Raw genomic sequence first — 25,503 nt, forward strand, 5'->3', positions numbered from 1 at the left:
TATTAAATCAAATGGTAAAAACCGTTTTTTATGTTATAATTCAAATTTGTTACTCCATCCGTTCCATTATATAAGTCATTATGTAAAAATCATTTTTTTATTCAAAGTCGTTTTAAGGTGTTTCACACAAATTAAAAAATATAATTAATATAAAATCAAATTAATAAATTTACATTATTTAATTTAAAAAAATCTCACATGTAATAGTTAGGGAATAAACCTTGAAATGCTCAAAACACATATAGATATATTGAAAACCAAGATAAAAAATACAATGTTTGAATCGAAAAACTAAACCAAAAATTTTTTAAAAATTAAAACGATTTATATTTAAAAAAAACTTACTTTCTAAAACGATTTATGTAATAGAATAGAAAAAGAGAGTTTTTTATTTATTAATAAATTAAAATTATAAAAATTTAATTTATTATAGATTCCTACATTTATTGTAGGATTAAAATAGGGGTATATGAAAAGTTACTGCACAATTAAAAGGGAGGTTAATATGTATTAAAATAATATTTAATGGAGCTATCGAGAGTTACAAAACTCTTCTCAAGTTCTCGTAGTAATAATAATAATTATTATATATATATATATAGAGGGAGAGAGAGTAAGAACTTGTAAAACGAAAGAAAATTTGTTATCTCAACTTGGTGTTCTTTTCTCTATCTCCTTTCATAAAAAAAATGGTTCTCACTTAATTAAAATAATACAGTATGAGCTAAGAAGATCCACACAACAAAATAGGTTTTTTTATGAGAAGAGATAGGGAAGGGACACCAAATTGGGACAACAGATTTTCTTCCTATTATAGGAAACTAGAAAAAATAGTTTGAAAATCTCGTAAAACGTTATCTAAGACCATCTTCAAGCTATTTCATCATTTTTGCTACATCAAATTGTATTTTTTCATTTTCCCTCTCTGTTTTGATGTTGCTACAGTGTTTTTGCTTCAACTCATTTCCTCTCTGCAAATACTAGAGATATATTTGGTTCAAACTTCAACTGTCCCTGAACTTTCAAAAGTTTCGAATGACTCAATATTCTTGTCAAATTGCATTCAATAATCCATTATTCTTATCCAGTTGCATCCAACAACTCTTTATTATTGACCAATATCATTCGATAACTCCTTATTCTTGTCCAATTGAATTCAATAATCCTAAAACTTCAATTGCTCCTTCAACTTTCAAAAGTTATTAGTATTTGTTTATTTTGCATTTTCTTTTTGACAGGTGGTGGAACTAGTATTTGTTTATTTTGCATTTTCTTTTTGACAGGCGGTGGAGCGTGTCTTTCATTTTCTGCATCCAATCAATTCTATTGAGAAATACTCCCTCTTTTTTATAATATGTCACTTTTGTTGGTTTCATGGGTTCGAATCACATGGGGTGCGGTACGATAGAGGTTTTTTTTTGTCTTTAATGTAATTTTCCTTTGTTTAATTTAAGTGCATTACGCATAAAAAAAAATTTAATAAAAAGAAAAAATTAATGTCTTGAATTTAGAAAAAAAAAGATGATTTAGAAAAACTCAAAATTATTTAATGCATAAAGTTAAATCTGATTAGCTCTAAACAGTGAATTTAAATGCATTTTCTAAATTTCAAGACACTTTCATAATCCTAAGTTAAAGGATAAGTTTGAAAAAAGAACATTGAAAATCTAAAAGAGACAAATAAATAAAATTTATATTTTGATTAAAAATGACAGATATTATAGAATGGAGAGAGTAATTAGTTAATAAATGTAGGGTTAATGGGAGTAACGTAAAGTTTTTTAAATTTTTGTCTTTACTGGTAAATTTAACTTTTTTTCCCTTAATATTTAAACTCTAAAACGAAATTAAACATTTAACCTCATTTACATTCTATGAACTCCCAAACAAAGTTAATTTTTAGACTAAATAATTTATTAGTCCCCTCCTTTTTACCTAATACACTGTTTAGTCCTCCTATTTTGAAAAACAACTTATAAGATCCCTATCTTTTGTCAATGTTAATACTTAGGTCATTCTGTCTATTGTTTTTTAGATTTTTAACCGTTACATTTGGCATAAACAAACAGACTGAAAATAACAAAGTAACATGGTCATTTTGTATCTACTATGGCCAAGGACGGATCTATGATTTTTAACTAGTGGGGGCAAACTCTATAAGCGGAAGTGGTCCTTAACCAACAATTATTAATTCAAACGATTAACTGATGCAATGGAAAAGGTACAAGCTCATGCATTACATCAACTACTATCGTTTACATCAAACATCAATTTGTTGCACATTATCATGAGAACTTCTTAAATCAACGGATAAATTATATTAATGGTACTTGAACTTTATCCTATACACACTTTGGTATGTAGATTGCATTTTATCTCAAAGATATACCTGAAGTAACGATGATCGGACAATTTAGTGTATTTTACCGGTTAATGACAGATCAACGTGAGTTTCATATGTTAATTACATTAATGGTACCTGAACTTTATCTTAATTCACATTTTGATACCTGAATTTTATTTTATCCTAAAAACATAACTCAAGTAAAGGTGACTGAAAAATTTAGTTCATTTGATCGGTTAGTGACCGGATAACATGAATTTGACCATTTTAAAGTAAACCTCATACACTCAATGAACATAAAATTATAATATTATCATTTAATATATACATATATATAGAGAGAGAGAGAGACAGCTAAATATTAGTATTGCAATTTTATGTTAATTGGGTGTGTGATGGGGTTCAATTTTTAATTTAAAATGGTCAAACTCACATTGACCGATCACTAATCGGTCAAATGTACTAAAATATTAAGTCATCTTTACTTGATGTGTATTTTTGGAGAAAATGAAATCTAGGTACCAAAGTGTGAATTGGGATAAAGTTCAGTTACCATCAGTGTAATTTACTCGTCAAACTCGTATTGACTAGCCACTGACTGGTAAAATATACTAAATTGTCCGGTCATCGTTACTTCAGGTATATTTTTGAAACAAAATGTAATCTGGGTATCAAAGTGTGAACTAGGATAAAGTTCAAATATTATTGGTGTAATTTACTCGAAATCAACAAGCATATCAGGAATCTGCATCATCTTCAATCTTTTATGCCACAGTAAATTTCTATACAAGTTGATCAGAACTGGACAATGTTAGACAAACATAACATGGAAAAACAATCTTAATCCAAAAAAAGTTAATAGAACAACGATTCAAACAAACAAACATAATAGTACCAATAGGCTATAGCTTTCATAAATTAGCACGATTTTTGCTAATCCAAGCTTAACGTAATAGCAACCATATATTACCTATTAAAATATTGAGTTAATTTCAAATAAATACATGTGGTTTGATTTCGAGCAAATAAATACATGTGCTATGCTCCGTTTTTCAAAAACGTGGAAACGGATGATGACGCCGTCTAAACTCATGACCCATCTCTTTTTAATTTTTTATTTCCCTTCTTATTTCTCTTTGAAATAATTAGATAATTAGGAGGGTTAATTTATAAAATAAATAAATATAAGTAACAAATTAACTCTTTTCTCTTTGAATTTTACCACCTTTAGTCAATTTTGCCTTTGTTTGCTAACGGCATGTAGCACAGACCTCTTTTTGTAAAAAAAAAAAACTACGGGTTCGCGTTTGTAAAAAGTGTAAACCACAGGCAATTTTTTTGTACTTATCCCTTCTTTTTAATTCAATTTTGGTTTTTCTTCCTCCTCCTTTTACTCTTTTTGTTAATTATTCATTGGATAAATTATACACATGGTCACTAAACTTCAATTCTTAACGGTATGGTCAATGAACTTTACACTTTTTAACATTGATGGTCACTCAACTTTAACTAACTTTTCAAAATGATTATTAACGACTTCAAAATGAAAATACTCAAGAATTATAGTTGTTCAGAACGATATTTACCATGAAACCCACATTTTTTATTTTCCAAAATCACATTGTTTTGAGTTTTTTCTCTCTAAAAATTCACTCTCTCTCCTAACCAAACAACACTTAATATCATTAACTCTTTAAATTTTTTATTTTGAGGTCAACGGTCGTTTTTAAGCGTTTAGTAGCCACTGGTGTTAAAAAGTGTAAAGTTCAGTAGTTATACCATTAAAAATTGAAGTTGAGTAGCCATAAATCTAATTTACACATTATTGATTCTTTCCTTACTCATTATTGAAGTTTTTTCTATTCTTTCTTGTTATTCTTTTTTATTTTAAATAGGTTTGAATGTGACTTGAATGCCGCTAATTAATTGCTATTTCAGAAACCACGGGGTTGCGGTAGAGTGGTAAAGGCTCCTCCTCCCTTAACCAAAGGTCCAGGGTTCGATCCTCGCCTTTGGGAATGGAAAGAATTTCAGTGGCCAGCAGTCCCACCCATAGAGGTGCAAACCATCTGCGAAAGTGAATAGCCACTGCTGTCGGCGGTGGATACACTTACGAACCAAAAAATTGCTATTTCAGAAAGTTTCTATCATTCAAAGAAATTAATCACGAACTTTCGATCCGAACTGTTCTTACGAGATTGGCTAATTTTACCGTTCAATTTGATTCAAGGTAACTGTCATTCTTAATTTAAATGATTTAATGTTCAATTAGTTGTTTATTTTGCTATTTTGGCAATTTAAATTTTGCTATTTTTGCCATGCTAGTGAGTTGTTTATTTTGCTATTTTGGCAATTTAAATAATTTAAATGTTCAAGGTAACTGATCTATTGTTGCCATGCTATTTTGGCAATTTAAATTTTAATTAGGATAGTGATTTAAGAAGTCTTTCAATATTATACCTATTTGAATATTTGTTAGAAAATGCAAGTAAAATTTTTTTAACTTCCCGACAAACTTATTTCCAATACTTTGGTTAAACTTTTAAATATTAAAACTAATTTATCAAAAAATTTACCATGATGCAAACTTTAGCGGTTCCAATACTTTGGTTAAGCTTTTAAATATTAAAACTAATCGTTTTTAAAACTAATTTATCAAAAAATTTACCATGATGCAAACTTTAGCGGGTTTTTTTGACGCTTAATAAGCGTAGAAAGACTAACATAAGTTCAAAGCAATTAATATTAATCTTCCACACTAAACTTAGAAGCAAAATTAAAATCTTCAGAATTTCTGCATATAATTTTAATCAAAATTTACCAAAAAATACTGGCAATCCAACAACGGTTAGCCTAGAAAGATCAATTTCATCCTTCATCAACAAATAATATGAGATAATTAAAAGCTTTGAATCCTTACTTCTTAAAAAGAACTCATAAATATCTGATAATTCACTCATAAATATTAAATATCTCATAATTCAGAGTCTGAACTCATAAATATCTCATAATGCACACTCATAATACATAAATCCCAAATACATGAAAAACAAGGAAATAAATAAACTTCATCCTACCGTTACAGCATCATCTGGCATATTTTTCTCATTACAATCCATGGATTTTATCATATCACAAGGTCAGATTCTACTCAGCAGTAAAACATGACCCGCTTCACATTCTCCTTCAAAGCAGGTAAAGGTCGCACCGCAGCACTTGCAGCAGGTCCTCGAGTGCTTCGTGCACCTAGTCCTCCGCCCATGCCTCCACGTCCAGAGATTGGTCCACTTGTCATCGATCCACTGTCTGATGTTTCCGGTTCCATGTAGAAACGAGCTCTGAATGCTGCAAGATGAGCATAATATGCAGGTGGCACTGACAAACACAACAAATACCATCAAAATCATAGTTGTCATATCGTGTTTCGACTCAAATCAAAATCTTGATTTTGTGATTCGTGAACCAAATCTCTTCCACTAATTAAAACTATTTTTCTTTAATTCCTAAGACTCAGATTGCTCGGCTGACTCGCCCAATTAGCACAAGTCAGGTCCGATACGGCAGTCTTTGGTCGAGTTCGAGTCTATCAATAGAGACCGCTAGAACCTAGCCAACTCAATCATTCAACCACAGGTCATAAAAATCTGGCATGACATTAATATGATAAGAGATACCAACCTATGGAAACTGATCGTGTGCATCGAGCATATCTGAAACAAGGGCGCAAATGTATTAGAATAACAGCACATTAAGTCCTCGCCGAAATGTTGGTAGCTTAAGCACATAAATTATAGCAGAAAAAGAAATAGTTCCTAAACCAGAACTTACGTATAGCAAAGATTGTTGGTAAGAGATTGCAATCCATCGGCTGTGAACTTGTTCTCATCCCACAATACATGGTAATGAGCTGGACGGCTTGTACCCTGAGACCAGATTTACTTCATGTGTTATAAAACATTCATGTAATGACGCGTAAATTTGATTATTAAAAACAGTCCCGCAACAAACCTGAATTCCAGCATGGCTACATAGATAGAAGTCAAATTCAGTCGGATGACAGATTTTAGAATCCACAACAGTACCTGTCATATAGGAAGACTTCAGATTAGATAAATGAGAAAATTCAAATATGAATTACTATCAAAATCTTGTACAACATTAGTACCAGGCAAGATATTCCCGCTCTTGTCAACTGCATTACGGTCATGATGGTTGTTGGCAAACAACCTTGTATGATGACGCTTTTGAACGACAACAAACGTCACAGGAGGCTGATAGTTCGGTTCTAAGGAAGCACACGCCTGAAAGGAAATGGAAAAAAGGAAAGATTATTGGATACACGCTAAAGACATCGGACCACGAAGTAAAAGTAGAGGGTTCAACAAATTTAACTACTGTACACCAAAATCTAGCCTTACCTTACGGATAGCATCTAGCTCATACAGCAAAACTTGATAAAATTGGCCTTCACTAACCCCATCTCTGTACATGACGGCATCATCAGGAAAATGGAACATAAAAAAAAAGGATCAAGGTAAATAACTGGGGAAAGAAAAATGCCTATAGAAGATGATCCTCTGTGGCTTCTGCCCAGTTGCTCGGCGGAAAGAGATGAGGAGTTCCCTGCAACATGTACACAGTTATTACACACCCTTCAAATGAACTCAAGACAGTTTAATTTGGTGCATATGAGCATAGGCATCTAGCCGAAGTCTTAAAATTAGAGGCCTCTCTGATATTACAGACAGTTGTCCTCGGGCTCAAGTGAAAATGAACACAAACATGCCCTTGACATCTACAAATGAATCATCGAGAGACAAGCAGACATACTTGATCATGCCACCAGTGACTTTTCCTCGTACAGGATCTTGCCACTCTTTGAACAGATCTTGGATAAGCTCTTGCCTATGGGCTTGAGCACAAACCAACCCGGCATATTTTGTAACCTCAGGCCAATCTTGAGAAGCCACAACCTGCATTTGAAATTTTAAGGCTTGTAAATGAATATCTAAAATAGGCGAAAAGCCAAATCAAATGCACAAGGCAAAACAGATACATCAGGAGAAAAGGTGGATATCTTACAGCTGCAATAGATGGACTCGAGTCTTCTCCAGGATGAGGATGAGTGACATCAGCACCAAAAATAATAGTAGGACGGTCACTGACTAAAGGAATACGCCTTGTTAATGCATCAACAAGTACAGTATTTCTTCCCCCAACTTTTACATTGATCTTCAGAGATACATTTGCCAGATACTGCTTGCTCATTCGAAATACGTGCTTTGTTAAACAGCATTGGGAAACCACTCCAAGATCTGTCTCACAAATTCGCTTCAAATCGCCTGCATAGGACATACATAGATTCAGAAAAGATGAAAATGTATCCATGTTGTCCTTCGAGACTAGTTTTTTGTGATTAAAATGAGGGGGAAACAAAGCACACTGAAACTGTGTTAACTCGCATACCATAAAGAGAGCCATTATTATCAGGGAGAATTACAATAAGCAGGTCAAGTTCTTTTCCATGGGGTTGAAGTTTTGTCATGGCATCATGGTACCGTGTTTTCAAGACCTTCTCCACCTGCTCAGGGCGAGAACTAACCGGAGGTAGGACTGGTTCAGGATTAAATGCCTTGAAACAAAACAGCAACAAGATTTTAGGATGCAATGCTAAACATATACAAGATCAAACAAAAATATCAATTAGGAACAGAGCAAAAATTCAATACCATGCCAGATATATAGCACATTTGAGCAAGTTCGTAGCAAAATCCACGCGCCACACTGTCTTGAACATTTCGAGAAAAGTTAATGCAGATCCAATTGTTAACGGTTCCCCCATTCACCATTTTCTGCAAAATGCAAAAGAAAAAGAAACTAAGTTAAAGCACACTGATCTTAAAATTGGATTAAATAGTGGAAATATATACACACATCTAAGTAGCCCCTTTCCGGAGCAATAAATAGTTAGCAGAACTCCTACAGCATATCATATAAGATACCATCAGTGAGGAAAAGAGCGACCAATACATGACAATGCCAGACTAAAAAGAAAATACCTTATTCATCATATTCCATTGACCAACTTGAGGTAGGCAATCCTTCTCCCTACCTGTTTCATGGTATTTGAGCTGCACAAACAGCAACGAAAAGTTGAATATCGTGTAACAAATAACCAGCAGAAAATACACACTGGATAAAGTAAAATAGACTTACCCAAGGAGCAGGCAAAATGCGAGCCTCAACTGATGCAAGCTTCTCACTAATTTTAATACCAAATTCCTTTGCATAGGGATCATTGTGGTAAGCATTATGTTGAACAGTCTACACAAGCAATATTAAGCACATTAGCAATTCATGACGACGTAAAACTAAAATCCTACCATAATCAAGGTATTCATGGCATATGACTTTGGACACCAAACAACAAAACATTGACCAGTCAGTTCGCCACCAAATTAGAACGGTCAATAAGTAACCAGCTACTCAATATATCATGTTTTCTTATGCTATAGCCTCCAAAAATAAGAACTTGCAAAGGGAGGGAAGAAGCAAAAACTACTAAAAAAAAAAAAAAGGGCGGCCCGGTCGCATTACGCGTCCCCGCTGAGCGAGGGTCCGGGGAGGGGTCCCACCACAAGGGTGTATTGGGGGCAAGCCTTCCCTTGCCAATTTAATTGGCAAGAGGCCGCTCCTAAGACTCGAACCCGTGACCTCAGGTCACACGACAACAACGTTTTACCGTTGCGCCAAGGCTCGCCCTAAGAAGCAAAAACTACTATTTATGTAAAAATCAAAAACATCAATCTTCTGAACTCTCTCTAAATTACCTTACACATATGACATCTAGTTCCATGATCAAGGAAGAGATTTCTACCATTTTTTATTACACAACACTTGAGATACTATAAAGTCCAATAATTTTCTATTATTCGGTAGTTAATTATTAAAAATTCTTCGTAACAGTGTAATAATTACCTCTTAATGTGCAACATAAAATGTAACAAAACACACAGCTAAACTAATCAAGTCAGGAATATCAAATTACAAATGGTCTGACAACAGAACTTACCTGCATGATATCAAGCTCCCTTTCATGAGGACGCTGACAGGTCACCTTCAGCAAAGCAGTTATCTGCCTCTCATTAAGTCTCTTGGAGTACCTCTGACCCTCGACAATCTTGCAAACCTGTGTTGTACTAACAACTTATAAGCAAACATGTTTTAAACAAAAATGAAAAAACAAAGCAAGACATTTACCTCCATTGGCAAATAATTGGGTCTCTGCTGGTTTCCCACTTGAAGACATGGCCATTGAGTATGTTGAATTGCAAAACCATAGGTTTCGTAGAAGTACTCTACAACAGACTTCATGGTTCCTCTTTCATCAACCGGAAAACTAATACAGAACAAATTGAATAAAGTTTATACAGACAAAATAGAATACGACTATACAGTATAAAAGAAGATTCTGTTATACTCATGTTAACTCCTATGTCGCTTAAAAGCTATACAAAGTAAGTCTATCAATCACATTTAATCACGTTGAAATTGATTTCCTATAATTAAGCTACTGTTATGGAAGGTTGAATATACAATCTGTAACAAAATTAGGTTAATTTACATGATAATTCTTTAACAAAATAGCCTAAAACCGTAAACAAAAAAGTTCTTTATTAAACAAAATCTTACAAGATTTTTATTTTCTGCAAAATTAATTATCAAATAATTAAACTTATTACTACAAGGAAAGTTAAGTTTATTTATCAAACAATTAATTATGAAATAATTGAACTTATTAATACAAAGACAGTTAAGTTACTGACACCTATTATGGGAAGCTATTCAATGCAAGTCTATTAATCACATTTGAAGACAACTAATACAGAACAAATGAAATAAAATAAGACAACTAAGCAGTATACAGACAAAATTGAAGATGAATATACAGTAGAAAAGAAGATTCCGTGATACTCACGTTAACTCCCGTGTCGCTTGAGATGTTAAACCTGATATACGATATTTTCTGCGCATATTTCCACGGTGAGTAACTTCGACCTTAACTCCTCTCAGAGCCTTTTTTATCTATTATAACACAAACAAAAGCATCATTATTTTGTAATTCTAAACTTTATCCTAAGCCAACCTCAAGTAGCTTCACCATAACAACAGAAATAGAGCATCGCATTTTTCATGCATCTTAAAAAAAAATAAAACACTTTAATCAAATGACCTGATAAAATCAAGCTGCGAAGTAGCAAAAGATGAGTTAATCTATAATGGTATTACCTTCACCCGGTCAGAATCAGACAGTGGGCGAGATGAAACATCACGGTTCAAAAGTTGGGTTACAAAGTCAATCACTGGCAGTGGCTCAATGAAAGCAGTAGAAGACATATCTGCGCACCCCCAACATAACACGAATGTAAATTCAGATTCAATTGAAGAGTCAAGGTTTTATCAATTCACAGTGCACAATAGCAATGGACTTCAACTCGAAATCCATTGAATAATAAAATAGCTTAAAGATTGTTAGGTACCAATATTGAGCGACAATCCCATTTGTGTCGGGCGAATACTTTGGTAAAAACCACGCCAACTCTCCAAACCCTCACCAAGGGGCTGCCTTCTTCCTAGATCAGGGGAATAGAAAGATCGACCCACAGGGCAGTACCTACAGTTGGCATATGTTAGCATCCATGCACAATGTAAAGCATCATAAAAGCAAGAAGGATTCCCACCGAGTAGTAGGCAGTTCACGTAGAACAATGTCAAGAACTTGAAGTGCTTCTTGAGGTGCATCTGCTTGCTTCCCCTGTAAAAAGAGCCCTAAATGATGTAGGTCAGCACGTGCTGCTAATTTGATCACAACCCTGAATTCTCGTTCCCTCCTGCAACATGAAAAGACAACTAAATTAACAGCAAGTGGAAGTGTTGAGAAGTTCTATAGAAAGTGCAGAAAGCAAAAGCCATAAACCTCTGTCCGCCCGAACCATCGTCTTCATCAATCAGAGTGATTTTAAATTCCTTTGTCAAAAATGGAAGTGGCCCAGCAGTGTATAGACTCTTCCTTCCATCATAAGCAGGAAGACGCTTACCAAGGTGTGATTCTCTATACAACTTAACCAGTTGCTCCATCACAGCCCGGTTGACACCGCGTGATGTGACCTCAGGTGTGATAGTAACCTATTGGCAACAACAAAATATTGAAGAACTCAATGCCGCGAACTTTGAACAAACTATACAAGCATATAAAAGATGAGCAAACTTACATCATACTGGTGCAAATCCTTATCTGGTAATTCAGCAAAGAAGTGGTTAGCTTTCACTATACACCTAATGCCAGTGCTACCCTTGCCAGGGCGAAGAGGGAACCTCATTGATTTACTTGATGTTGGTGGCACGGCCTGAATTTCCTGGCTTGAAGGGCCTTCTTGTGACACAGATAATTCATGCATCTGCTGAGATGCTACTTGTGCAGGCTCAGGTGGATAAGAAGACAACCTCGCTTCAGATGGCATCATCTGAGGGGTCACCCCAGCTTGATAAGGAGCCAGGGTTGCTTGGTGCAGCTCGGGAACTGGTGGTGTGGATGGACCACCAGGAGGAACTCCTCCTCGGGAATTCATGGCTCGACCGCCGCCATAGCCTCCGCGGCTTCCTTGTTGAGGGCCTCCTCTTCCCCTGCCTTGATAATCATGGGGACCACCATAATGTTGTTGCTGATAATGTTGTTGTTGCTGCGGTGGGGGCATCCCACCTCGGCCACGTCCACCATAACCACCGCGGCCTTCTTGCTGAGACTGGGGGGCCCAGCCCCTGCCACCTTGGTATGCTCCTCCCTGATGAGGTGGAGGATTCCTATCAGGTGGACGCTGGGATCCACGGCCATTACCTCCAGCAGCTTCTTGGGGAGCAGAGCTCTCGCCGCCACTTGCACCAGGTTCAGTTCTCCTCTTCCTCACCATAACTATAGCAGCAAACAGAACACAATAGAGAAGCGAAAATAATTATGTCAGATGGTGGTAGATATCATTCCTAAATAGCAACATGGACAGCAATAATAAATGCCATAGTAAAGAAGGATAAAAATCACAACCATACAAGAAAAACAAAACAATCAATCCCTGTATGGAAACTAAATAAATACACAACAAGAACGCCAGGTTCAATTACAGATATTTAAATAATAATTTCCTTCGTTTCCATGGAAACTCTTCTACGCTGCGCTAGGGTTTCCACGGAAACTCTTCTCCGCTAAGTAGGGTTTCCACGGAAACTCTTCTCCGCTAAGCTAGCGTTATGATAAATGCTATAGCAAAGAAGGATAAAATCACAGCCATACAAGAAAAACACAACAATCAATACCTGTATGGAAACTAAATAAATACACAACTAGAACGCCAGGTTCTATTGCAGGCAATTAAATAATAATTTCCTTCCTTCCTCCGTACTCAATTCTCCCTACATGGAAACTCCTCTTCTCCGTACTCAATTCTCCCTACATGGAAACTCCTCTTCTCCGTCTTGGTACACCATGGAGACTCTTCTCCGTCTCCGTACACCACCGAGACTCTTCTGGGTCTCGGTACACCACCTTCTTCCCTGACACTAGGGTTTCCAGAGTTTCTGCTTTTGGTAGGTTTCTTTTTCAGTTTCTTTCCAACTGTTTCCTAGCTATATTTTTTTAATCCCCCATGTAGGTGTAGATTTCCATTTCAGTTTCCATTTTCGGAACTGTGCAACATAGGCAAAACCACTTCCATTACAATAAAAAAAATTCCACACTCACTACTAAAGGTTCATAAAACAGCCTTCACACCATCTCCCACAACTGACACATTAAGTCACCAAAAACCCTAAATCACTAAAAACTCAATCTCACAAAATTGCAGAGAAGAAACCGCTAGTTCATTCATCAAAAACCCTAGAAAACAACACCACTGAAAAAACTCAATGTTAGAAGATCCAACGATCTAGAACGAAAACAAAATGATTTTACAAACAAAAGTCAAGAGTAAATAAGCCACCAAGAGCAAATAATCACAAAAATCAAATAGATCTACGGAAACGAAGACCTAAAACTAAACAAAAAGTAACATAAAACCAAAACCTCACCAAACAAACATATGATGAACTAGAATCGGAAAACACAATTGACAAACCAACACTAAGCACAAAAACAGCCGAGAAACTGCAAAAACCACACCGATTTACCTGAAAACCGCTAAACGGAGAAGCGGTGAGAGTAATACACGAAGAGAAGGAGGTTAAATAAAAAAGATGTACTGAAAACTGTACCCCGCCACTCTATGAAACAAGAGAGCAAAAAAGAGAGAGAGAAAGCGGAAAAGCCCTACAAGAGAGAGCTCTGTTACAGTGAAAGATGAAAATCTGAATAATGACAACCACACTCTGCTTATAAAAGAGTGGTAGGTGTTTGAAAATGACAACTCTGTCCCTACTCTCTCCCCTCTCTTCCCTATGCTATTATCCCCACTTCTGCTTCACCTTCTCCACTATTAAATACGTGGAATGCTGACGTGGCATTGTCCGTTTTATTTTTTAATTATTATATTAATTAATCGCTAATCTCGCTTCTTAATTGTCTAAGCCAACGCGATTTCCACTTTAGATTTCTTCACCCTTAATGGATAATTTATTTATTTTTCCTATATGTATTAGATATTGCTTTGGCGAAAAATTAGTGTGATTTTATATTAATGAATTTAATTATTTGATAATTAATTGTTTCCTAAATATATTTAACTTTCCTTGTATTAATTTTTAAAAAAAAAACTTTCCTTGTATTAATAAGTAATTATTTGATAATTAATTTTGCTCAACAAAAAATATTGTAAGATTTTGTTTTACAATTAGTGTATTTTGTTAAATAATTATGGGTAAATAATTATAATTATGGAGCAATATTTTTACGTAATGCACTAATTAATCATTGTGTTTTAGAAATGATTATATAGCCCTTTAGTTTTTATTTTCGTCAACTCCTATAAAATTATTTATTCAAAAAAAATATTAATTTTTCCTATTTTATAACAATTTCCTTCCTTTTCCACGAAAACTCTTCTCCACACGATAGTATTTCCACGGAAACTCTTCTCTGTACGCTAGCATTTCCACGGAAACTCTTCTCCGTACTTGTGGTTTAGAAATGATTATATAGCCCCTCAGGTTTTATTTTCGTCAACTCCTATAAAAATATTTATTTCAAAAGAATATTAATTTTTTCTATTTTATAATAATTTCCTTCCTGGCTTCAAAAAAAAAATAATAATTTCCTTCCTTTTCCACGAGTCCGTATGCTAGCATTTTCATGGAAACTCTTCTCCGTACTCTAGCATTTCCTCGAAAACTCTTCTCCGCGCGCTAGCATTTTCACGAAAACTCTTCTTCGCACACTAGTTTCTCCACGGAAACTCTCTCCGCTAGGCTACCTTCTTCCCTACACTAGGGTTTCCACAGAAACTCCCTCTGCTTTTCGTAGGTTTCTATTTCAGTTTCTTTTTCCTTTCCATTTTCACCACGGTTTCCTACCATTCATTTTTTTTAGTATTGATAGTTATACAATTTTGGACAATGTTCCCAAAATGACATAAAAGTTTAATTTGTCTCAATAAAATCACTTAAGTTTTGATATTGTGTTTTAAAAATGATTATATAGCCCCTCAGTTTTTATTTTCGTCAACTCCTATAAAAATATTTGTTTCAAAAAAATATTAATTTTTTCTATTTTATAATAATTTCCTTCCTTTTCCATGGAAACTCTTCTCCGCTTGGCTACCTTCTTCCCTGCACTAGGGTTTCCATGAAAACTCTCTCTATTTTTCGTAGGTTTCTATTTTAGTTTCTTTTTCTTTTCCATTTTCACCACGGTTTCCATCCATTCATTTTTTTAGTATTGGTGGTCATACAAGTTTGGATAATGTCCCTAAAATGATATGAAAGTTTAATTTGTCTCAATAAAATCATTTAAGTTTTGATATTATGTTTTAGAAATGATTATATAGCCCCTCAGTTTTTATTTTCGTCAACTCCTATAAAATATTTGTTTAAAAAAATATTATTTTTTCTATTTTATAATAATTTCCTTCCTTTTCGACGGAAACTCTTCTTCGTACGCTAGCATTTCCATGAAAACTCTTCTCCGTATGCTAGCTTCTCCACGGAAACTTTGTCCACTAGGCTACCTTCTTCCCTGCACTAGGGTTTCCACAGAATCTCTCTCTACTTTTCGTAGGTTTCTATTTCAGTTTCTTTTTCTTTACCACTTTCACCACGGTTTCCTACCATTCATTTTTTTTAGTATTGGTGGTCATACAAGTTTGGACAATGTCCCCAAAATGACATAAAAGTTTAATTTGTATCAATAAAATCACTTAAGTTTTGATATTGTCCCACTAAAGTCACTTTGAACGGTTTTCATCCATTTTTTTGCCGAAATTGCTCACGTGGCATCTCGACGTCACGTCAGCGCCATCTGGCATATTAAAAAAATGTACCTACACATTTTAATTGATAATCAATATGCTACGTAGTTAATTTGTGATTAAAATTTTAATTGATAATTCTTATTTACATGATTTAATTTGTTGCTAATTTTTTTTATTATTATATGATATAGTGTTGAGACATGTGATTAGATATCACGTAATCATTTCCAGCTTCGAAAAACGTCCAAGGTGACTTTATTGTGATAAAAAATAAACTTAAGTGGTTTTATTAGGACAAATTAAACTTTTTGACCTTTTGGAGAATTGTCCAAACTTTTGTGACCATCGATGCTAATTACCCTAATAATAATATCTCCAATATTAGTTAATTTTTTATTAATTTTCATATAATTATAATTTTTAGTTTAGTAGTGTATAACTTATTCATTAAAAATGAATGATAAATATTGTAAAAATTATTAAAATTGGAGTAGAACTATATAAAATTATAAAAGTGATATTTTTAAGAGAATAATATAAAAAAATTATAATTAATATATACAAGTATATGAATTTCGGTGTATATATATACTACGGAAAGTTCATTAAAACTATTTTGATTAAATTTGAAAACCAGAAGATAAGTTATTTTATTTTTATAATTAGGAGCAATTTTATACTTTCACGTATAAAAATAAATAAATAAATGGACTAAAGAGTTGATTAAGGTAAAATCTAAGGACCTTATAATGACATGATAGACCTACTAGCGAGTTAAGTAAAAATACAAGGGTCTTATAATCATTTACCCAATAATTATCATGTAAATTAATCTAATTATAAAGTATTAAATTAATCTTTACTTCTTCTAAAGAAATTAATCTTTAGCATTAAAAGCTTTGAACTATGATAAAACATTGACCAATACTTTATTTGCTTATATCGTTGTTAACATAGTCATTTTATTCACTAAAAGAATTCATAGGCTTTTTATTCAAATTCCTATATGAATAACTATAGACTAATAATATTCTTCGTATAGCTTAATGAAAGTTAATTGATGTAATTGAAAGAAAAGTATATTTTTGTTACACATCGAATAGTCAAAGTCAATCTTTTATAATAGTAGCTTAATTATAGGTATATTTTTGTTCATTTAAAGAAATCAATATTAATGTGATTAAATTTGTTTGATAGACTTACCTTATTTTCTATTTATTGTATTATAGGAATCTTTTTCCGAATTTTTTTTTTACCTTACTTTATTATTTTATTATCATAGTTACAAATGAAATTATATATCTCTTCAAATCAATATATTTATATATTATTTTTAAGTGAAAATAAATTTTTTAGCATTTTTGAATTGATACATTTGATTTATGGGATCCATGTGATGAACTTTCTTTTAGTGGTGCTCGTTATTTTTTAACTTTGGTGGACGATTACTTTCGTAATGTGTGGATTATTTATTTTTTTGGTTATAGGGAGGGGCTTAGCCCCGAGCAAGAGGGGAAAAAAAGAAAAAAAAAAAGAAAGAAATAACAGCAGAAAAGATAACCAAATATCTAACATCTTTATGTAGATAAGCCCACTACACGAGTAAGTCCAACGCATCTAGAGTCTGTACTCAAGACCTCCTAGATGCCTGCAGGCGGCATACCATACTCGTGATATCCCATGGACATTTGTCATGTGAAGTTTGTCATCCAATCGGCAGTCCGATTGCCTTCCTTATAGGTATGAACTACTTTCACTTGCCACTCCCTTTTATGAGCTGGCAACTCTTCTTTAACAGTCCATAAAGTCTATTTTTTGTTCTGTTCCCGCGTTGAAGCATCTAAACCAACAGTTGTGAATTGAGCTCCACAATTATTTTTCGTAACCCTCTCCTCCACGCCAGCTCCAAACCAAGATACAATCCCCATAGTTCCGCACCCATCGAAGTGCTGGTGACAATCCGTACAGCAAAACCACAAACTCACTCACCTTTATCATTCTGTATCAGCACACCGGTCGAGGCGAGGCCTAGGTTTCCTTTACATGCCCCGTCACAATTAAGTTTAGCTCATCATACTGTCGCTACCGGATTTTCCGAGCACGAACGCCGGAAGCTAAATCGGGTAATAGTTTTTTCTAATTAAAACTATTTTTTAGAGTCACCACCAATCGGAATTAAGGCGTGATTGGACACCGGAAATGGTTTAATTTCAATGAATAAGGGGGTTTGAGAAATAAAGATTTTTAGGTTCGTTTGTCGGTTACGTGTAGGGAAGAAAAACTTGATTAATCACCCTACCCCGTCCAAATATTGGTACTAAAGGGATGTGATTTTTATGCTAACGTTTGTCTAATCTACTATTATTGTGTTATTATTTTTTGATATATGCGTATAAACGAAGTGGTTTGATTAATCTCATTTTGACCGATTTCATACTCCTATGACATAGGCGTATGAATTGGGCCGTTGTTTATTAATTAATTCAATGCGGCTATCGCCATACCCCTAAAACATAGACGTATGGAGAGAGCCGTTTCATTTTAATTAAATTTTATTTTTGACCGATTTTATACCCCTATGACATAGGCGTACAAATTATGTCATTTTCATTTTAATTAAATTTATTTGAACCATTTTCATACCCCTATAACATAAAGGTATAAATTGACTCGTATTAACTTTGTTAGTTTTGTACATGTTTAACTTATATCCCTATGACATGGGGTTATAAATCAAGTCGTTTAATTTTAGTTAATTTTATTTTAGCCGATTTTTATACCCCTATGACATAGACGTATGAATCGAGTTGTTTATTTTATTAATTATTTTATTTCGACCGCCCTCATACCCCTAAAATACAGACGTAGGAATCGAGCCGTTTTAATTAATTTTATTTTAGACCGATTTCATACCTCTAAACGTAGACGCATGGACGAAGCGGATAATTATCGGACGGACTAATTAGTACGCAAAAGGACCAATTAGTATGCAAAACCATTTAATTAAACTGAATTGGTCAAATTGAGGCCTGAAGTAGTAAACATTAAGATAGGTAAAATCAAATTATGAAGGACCTGACCAATTATAAAAACTCATTTTACTAATTTGAACCTAGGCAAACTAAGTCCCTAATTGAAATTGAATTAAAAGCAAACTCACTTAATTAATATGTGAAGAAAAAGTTCAACATCCAAAACAATATTTATAAATTTGTATCCAGCATCTAGGCCCAAAACATGATTTTCGGATTCTTTTTTTAGCCCAACCCTAATTAATCCTAATATAAATAACACTACTCTAACCATATTTAACCTAGCGCCCCCCACCCCATTTGCTCCTTGGCCGACAACAGCCTCCTCCCTTCCTAGACTTACGCTATTCGCCCTCTCTACCCTTACCTTTCCCTACCCTCTTTATTTTTTCCGGTAAAAAGAAGGAAGCCCTCCAATCTTGGTGGTTTCATGGCGGCTCCCATCTTTCCCGTCCTTCTCTCTTCCTTTTGACATAGTTCGGCTATAGTCTGACATTTCGGTGACCGTTTTCTCCGTTTTTTACGGGTGAAACGGAGGTGAACAACTCCGATCTACCCTATTTACGGGGTTTATAGGCGGGTTGACACCTTTAGAGGCCGGACAACCACCATTTGGCTCCTCCGAGGTCCCTAGGAGGTCCGATCTACTCGTGCATGTGGCTCATCCTAAGGTAAATCGCTTCTTTCGTGTTTTTCTGTTTGTTTTTACTCTTTTACAGTGAGTTAACTAACCTTTTTTGTGTTTTTTCTGATTTATTTGAACTCGGAATGCAGATCTCGTGTCTGTTCGAGGGTTTGCTATGGACTCGGGATTGTCTTAAGGTGAATCACGTTTTTTTCCGTGCAATGCGAATGGTAACATCTCGTGCCAATCTTTGTAAGTTAAGGCCATCTTCTGCACGGTTTTTTGATGTTTTTGTTCGCGGCTTCGACAGCGCCATTCATTTTCAGTCTGTAAGGCGTGGAATTGTGATGCTTAATTTTGAAATGCATACACATCTCTTCCATGGTTTTGTTGTTGAAGTTCTTTGCATTATCCATAACGATGCGCTCGGGTAACCCATATCTGTAGACGATGTTGTTTTTCATGAACCTTGTTACCACTATTTTGGTTACGCTAGCATAAGATGCAGCTTCAACCCATTTGGTGAAATAATCAATGGCAACGAGGATGAAACGATGGCCATTCGAAGCCTTTGGTTTGATAGGCCCAATAACATCCAAACCCCACATCGAAAAGGGCCAAGGTGCCACCATTACATGAAGCTGCTCGGATGGCGCGTTCATGTCATCTGCATAAATTTGGCATTTGTGGCACTTTCAGACATATTTGATGCAATCAGATTCCATCTCGATCCAATAGTAGCCCATCATCAAGATTTCCCTAGCCAGAGCGTGTCCTCCGAGGTGGGTTCCGCAAAACCCTTCGTGTACCTCTTCTACTAGCTTCTAATTGTAAGGATAGCATACACATCGGATTAAAGTGGTATCGTGGTTCCTTTTATATAAGATGTCTCCGCTTAGAAAGAAACTTGTAGCCAATCTTCTTATCGCTCTCTTATCATTATTAGTTGCCCCCTGGGGGTAGATCTGCTATTGTATGTAATTCTTGATATCATGATACCACGGTTTCCCATCGGCCTCCTGTTCTATATTCCCACAATAGGCCTGGTCTTCATGCAACTTAATCTCGATGGCCGGTAGTTTTTGACATTTCTCTAGTTCGAATGCTGAGGCTAAGGTTGCTAACGCATCTGCCATTTGGTTTTCCAATCGGGATACATGTTCAAATTTGATGAAATGGAAACCTTTGATCATTTCTTGTATATGCTCTTGGTTTGGGATGAGTTTACTATCTCGAGTTTCCCACTCCCCATTAAGCTGGTTGATGACTAAAGCCGAATCTCCATAAACTTTCAAATTTTTGATTCCCATTTCTAACGTAGCTCGGACCCCTAAAGCGCACGCTTCATACTCAGCCGTATTGTTGGTATTTTGAAAACATAGTCTTGTTGTGATAGGGAAGTGTTGACCTTTTGGTGATACCAAAACTACCCCTATCACATGACCCATGGCATTGGAAGCTCCATCGAACCTCCTAGTCCACATGTTAGGGGGATTTTCATCTACCTCGACAGCCACAATGTCTTCATCTGGAAAGGACACTTGCATCGGGTGGTCATGTTCCACGGGGTTATCAGCAAGAAAATTTGCGATCACCGAGCCCTTTATTGCCTTTTGAGCCACATATACAATGTCATATTCAGACAATAAGACTTGCCACCTGGCTAACCTTCCCGTTAATGCAGGTTTTTTGAAGATGAACTTAACCGTGTCCATCCTGGAGATCAAACACGTAGTATTATTTAGCATTTAATGTCTCAATCTCTGAGACGCCCAAGCTAATGTTGCACAAGTTTTTTCTAGAGGGGAATATTTGGACTCGCAGTCGGTGAATTTTTTACTGACATAGTAAATGGTGTGCTCCTTTTTCTTTGTTTCGTCATGTTGTGCCAAGAGTGCACCCATGGAATTATCATGTACCGTTAAGTAGAGAAACAATGGCTTATATGGGTTAACGGGTTGCAATATCGGTGGATTTTGCAAGTATTCTTTTATCTTGTCAAGGGCTTTTTGACAATCTGGGTTCCACTTGCAAGGATTGCTCTTTCTTAGTAACTTGAAGATTGGCTCGCAGGTCGAGGTTAATTGAGCTATGAAACGAGCTATATAGTTCAACTTCCCCATGAAACCTCTCACTTATTTTTCTGATTTTGGGGGAGGCATCTCAAGTATCGCCTTAATTTTGTATGGGTCAACTTCAATCCCTCTTCTACTCACAATGAATCCTAGGAGCTACCCAGAAGTAATATCGAACACACACTTCGAAGGGTTTAGTCGTATTTGAAATTTTCGGAGCCGCTCAAAGACTTTCCTTAGTACGAGCACATGATCTTCATTTGCCCGCGATTTTGCTACCATATCATCCACATATACCTCCATTTCCTTATGCATCATGTCATTGAATATGGTGACCATTTCCTTTTGGTACGTTGCCCCCGCGTTCTTTAACCCAAACGGCATCACCTTGTAACAGAAGGTTCCCCACAGGGTTACAAAAGTCGTTTTTTCTCTATCTAGCATATCCCTCAAGATCTGGCTATAGCCTGAAAATCCATCCATCAAGGATAACATATGGTACCCGGTAGTGTTATCCACCAATACATCAATGTGGGGTAACAGAAAGTTATCTTTCAGATTGGCTCGATTCAAATCCCTGTAATCCATGCACATCCTTACCTTTCCATCATTTTTTAGAACCGGTACCACATTTGCAACCCATTCTGAATAATTAGATACCAATAAAAAGCCAGCATCAAATTGCTTTTTCACCTCTTCCTTTATTTTTAACAATGTTTCCGGCTTAATTTTTCTCAATTTTTGTTTCACCGGTTTGAATTCAGGTTTTAGCGGTAACTTATGCACCACTATGTCTGTATCTAGACCGGGCATATCTTCATACGACCATGCGAACACATCCTTATATTCCTTTAATAAGTTTGCTAGCCTTTCTTTGATGTCTTGGTCCAAAGTTCCATTTATCTTAACTTCTTTGGGCTCATTTTCCGTCCCCAAGTTTACTACTTCTAGGGCCTCATATTGTGGTTCCACGGTTTTCTTTTCTGCTTCTAACATCCTTTCAATTTCTATAGGGATTTCTTCCTTGATTTCTCCTTCAGAATCTATTTCATAGCGAATTATCAAAATTGCAAATTGGTTCATAATTATCACGATTGTCAAATACCTCATCACTGCTCCTGAGTGCACACATCATAAAAGGAAGAAAAAAAGAAATAATAAATATTGGTATAGATATATGAAAAGACAAGAAAGATGGTCGTAGGTATAAAACTTGCACTTTATTGAATAACTTTTTATTAAAAAAGAAAAGGGGCGCCGGATAACATTTCATTCTTTAAACCTTAGGCATAAGTTAAAGAAATTAACGCTTATTATTACTTTTTTTTATAGGAAGATCATAAATTTTCCAATTCAGGAGTTCTCCTTCACAAACAGACACCCAGTCACTTGGTCCTAGATCACCCTCGTCTTTTCCTATCACTGAAATGGTCATTGTCCCGTCATTTAGCGTGAACCTTCCCTTACTTATGAAAGCACTACTTATGGGAGGAAACTCCCTTTATCTCCATTGACCCCCCTATTTTCCAACCTAGCAAGGCGGGCTTCTCTTTTTTGTTATTGTATCTTCCACCTATCGTGCCTAGTAGCGTGGTACCCTAAGCCTACTCGAAAGCAGTTTACCGAAGGTTCCAAACAATCAGCCATTCCTTGATTATTCTTTCCTAAACCTCTTTGTACCTGATAATGGCTTTTTATCATTTCCCTAGCCATTGCCATTACTGCCTTAGAGTGTCGGGGCATAAAAATTTATGGCCCTTTAGTAGTATAGGCTGCACTCGCAACCTCGAAGGTTTGAAATGAGCTTTCGATTGACTCTTCGGCGATGTCGATGTAAGGTGTCGAAGGGCATTTTCTTATCAAGATATCCTCTTCCCCAGACACCTCTACCAGCTTCCCATTCACCATAAACTTGATCTTTTGATGTAACGAAGAGGGAATTGCTCCTGCAGAATGGATCCATGGTCTTCCGAGCAACAAACTATATGCGGGAGTGATGTCCATGACTTGAAAGGCGATGTTGAATGTTACTGGTCCAATTTGAATTGGCAACTCCACGTCACTTATCACCTCTCTTTTAGTTCCATCGAAAGCCCTGACTAGAACGTTGTTAGGCTTTATGTATGAACTATCTATGGGCAATCGAGCTAAAGTCGATCTGGGCATGATATTGAGGGATGATCCATTATCAATCAACACCCTTGTAACAGTGTGATCCTTGCATTTAACAGAGATATGTAGTGCCTTGGTGTGCCCTGTACCCTCCACCGGTATTTTGTTGTTTGTAAATGTGAGATACTTGGATGCTACCACATTACCTACTATATTATTCAGATTTTCCACCGATATATCGTGGCATACATATGCTTGGTCCAAAATCTTGAGTAAAGCTGCTCTATGGGATGTTGACGACATTATCATGACAATAAGGATATACGAGCTGGTATTTGGTTCAACTGTTCAATCACTCTGTACTCACTTTGCTTTACCAACTTTAGGAATTCACAAGCTTCATCCTCCGTAACAATTTCCTTAGTGGGGAACTTATCAGAGGTATCGAATTCTTTTTCCAAAGAGTCCTCTATCGTATCACCCTTTTTTGTTTTTCCTTTTCTACACCTTTCTGTACTTTCTCGACGTCTCTTTTCTACTTCCTCTGATGTGAAACACCGACCACTCCTAGTCATTCTCGTCGTTCTAGAAATGTCAGTAAGATTCTCCATGTGACTAGTACTGTAATTTTGCGGTACCACCATACTATCATATTTCCAAGGTACTGTCTGTGTACTTTCAAATGGAAAAGGAGTTGGTGCCTGAATGATCAACTTTGTCATGAAAGTAGATTCGAGATCCCCAATGAGAGCTTGTTGCCTTCTATCATAGTTAATCACTATAGGAATCGATAATGATGATTCCTCACTTTGCACCACGTTCACATCTGCCATTATTTGATTCGACGCCTCAAAAATTAAAATCTTCGCATCCATGCATTCTTGGACGTTTTGCTTGAACTGATCGCATTCCATGATCAGGTGTTCCACTTTCTCCGTGTGATAGCTACATGTGGTTCTTCCTTCAGGATTTTCCTGAAGTAGTCCTATTTTGCACATTATGCGGTATAAGTGTTCCATTGGCATCATTATTTCACCCACTTTGGTCTTGATCAAGCAACAATCATCGTTCATCACCGCATTCACTACCTTTCATCATGGTTAGGAAGTGGATTCTTATTCACGTCTGGTTTCTGATTTCATTGATTGACATCCCGTTTTAACTAGTTGCTGAACTTTTCTCTTAAAAGCAGTGCAATTTTCGATACTATGCATCGACACTCCAGCATGGTATTCACACTTGGCATTAGCATCATACCATTTAAGATATGGCGGTGCCATGGGTTCTATAGGACTAATTGACACTTGTCTGTTTTGGAGTAATTGGGGAAGCAGTTCAGCATATGTGATAGGAATTGGATCGATCGGCTTTTGGAGTCTCCTGGTCATGGCGTTTTGGGAAAAGTTATTCCCCTGATTTGAAGTATTGTTCCAATTCCTTTGTTGTGAACCCCCTATGGCATGTGCCACGAACCCATTTTAAGGTATGTTCGTGGTGAAAGCGCTTGGTCCTTGAGAGAAGTTAGAATATTCTATAGATGGGTACCCGTGAATCATATGTGTCTCTTCCTCCTTCTTTTTCCCCACGATACCCTTCCAGAAAGCATTCTTGTCAGGTGAACTACTCTCTAATTTTCCCTTTCGTATGGCCTGCTCTATTCTTTCTCCCGCTACTGCAAAATCAGAAAAGCTCCCAGTTGTGTTGGCCAATTAACATCATGTTGTAAAAGGGTGGTTTAAGAGTATCCAAAAAGCTAGATATCATTTCCTTATCGGACAAAGGTGGGATCACCTCTGCTGCCTTGTCTCTCCATTTCTGAACATACTCCTTGAAAGTTTCAGAATCTTTTTTTCTCCATGGTTCT

General features: G+C 35.8%; 1 protein-coding gene across 1 annotated transcript; it reads right to left on the reverse strand.

The window, feature by feature from the left end:
* Positions 1–5,287: 5,287 nt before the first annotated feature.
* LOC136235354 (protein argonaute 1) lies at positions 5,288–13,738 on the reverse strand. The gene is made up of 22 exons (XM_066024988.1): positions 13,562–13,738; positions 11,617–12,314; positions 11,322–11,530; positions 11,086–11,235; positions 10,885–11,018; positions 10,634–10,743; positions 10,323–10,429; positions 9,605–9,743; positions 9,417–9,533; positions 8,561–8,668; positions 8,404–8,475; positions 8,074–8,196; positions 7,811–7,976; positions 7,427–7,686; positions 7,175–7,317; positions 6,905–6,967; positions 6,763–6,826; positions 6,510–6,645; positions 6,353–6,426; positions 6,173–6,267; positions 6,023–6,054; positions 5,288–5,719 (listed from the first exon to the last, which is right to left on the reverse strand). The coding sequence occupies exons 2-22, from the start codon at positions 12,310–12,312 to the stop codon at positions 5,496–5,498; spliced, it is 3,222 nt and encodes a 1,073-aa protein (XP_065881060.1). The 5' UTR covers positions 12,313–12,314; positions 13,562–13,738; the 3' UTR covers positions 5,288–5,495.
* Positions 13,739–25,503: the final 11,765 nt, after the last annotated feature.

Source organism: Euphorbia lathyris, chromosome 7 (assembly GCF_963576675.1).
Source record: "Euphorbia lathyris chromosome 7, ddEupLath1.1, whole genome shotgun sequence".
Lineage (NCBI taxonomy): Eukaryota > Viridiplantae > Streptophyta > Magnoliopsida > Malpighiales > Euphorbiaceae > Euphorbia > Euphorbia lathyris.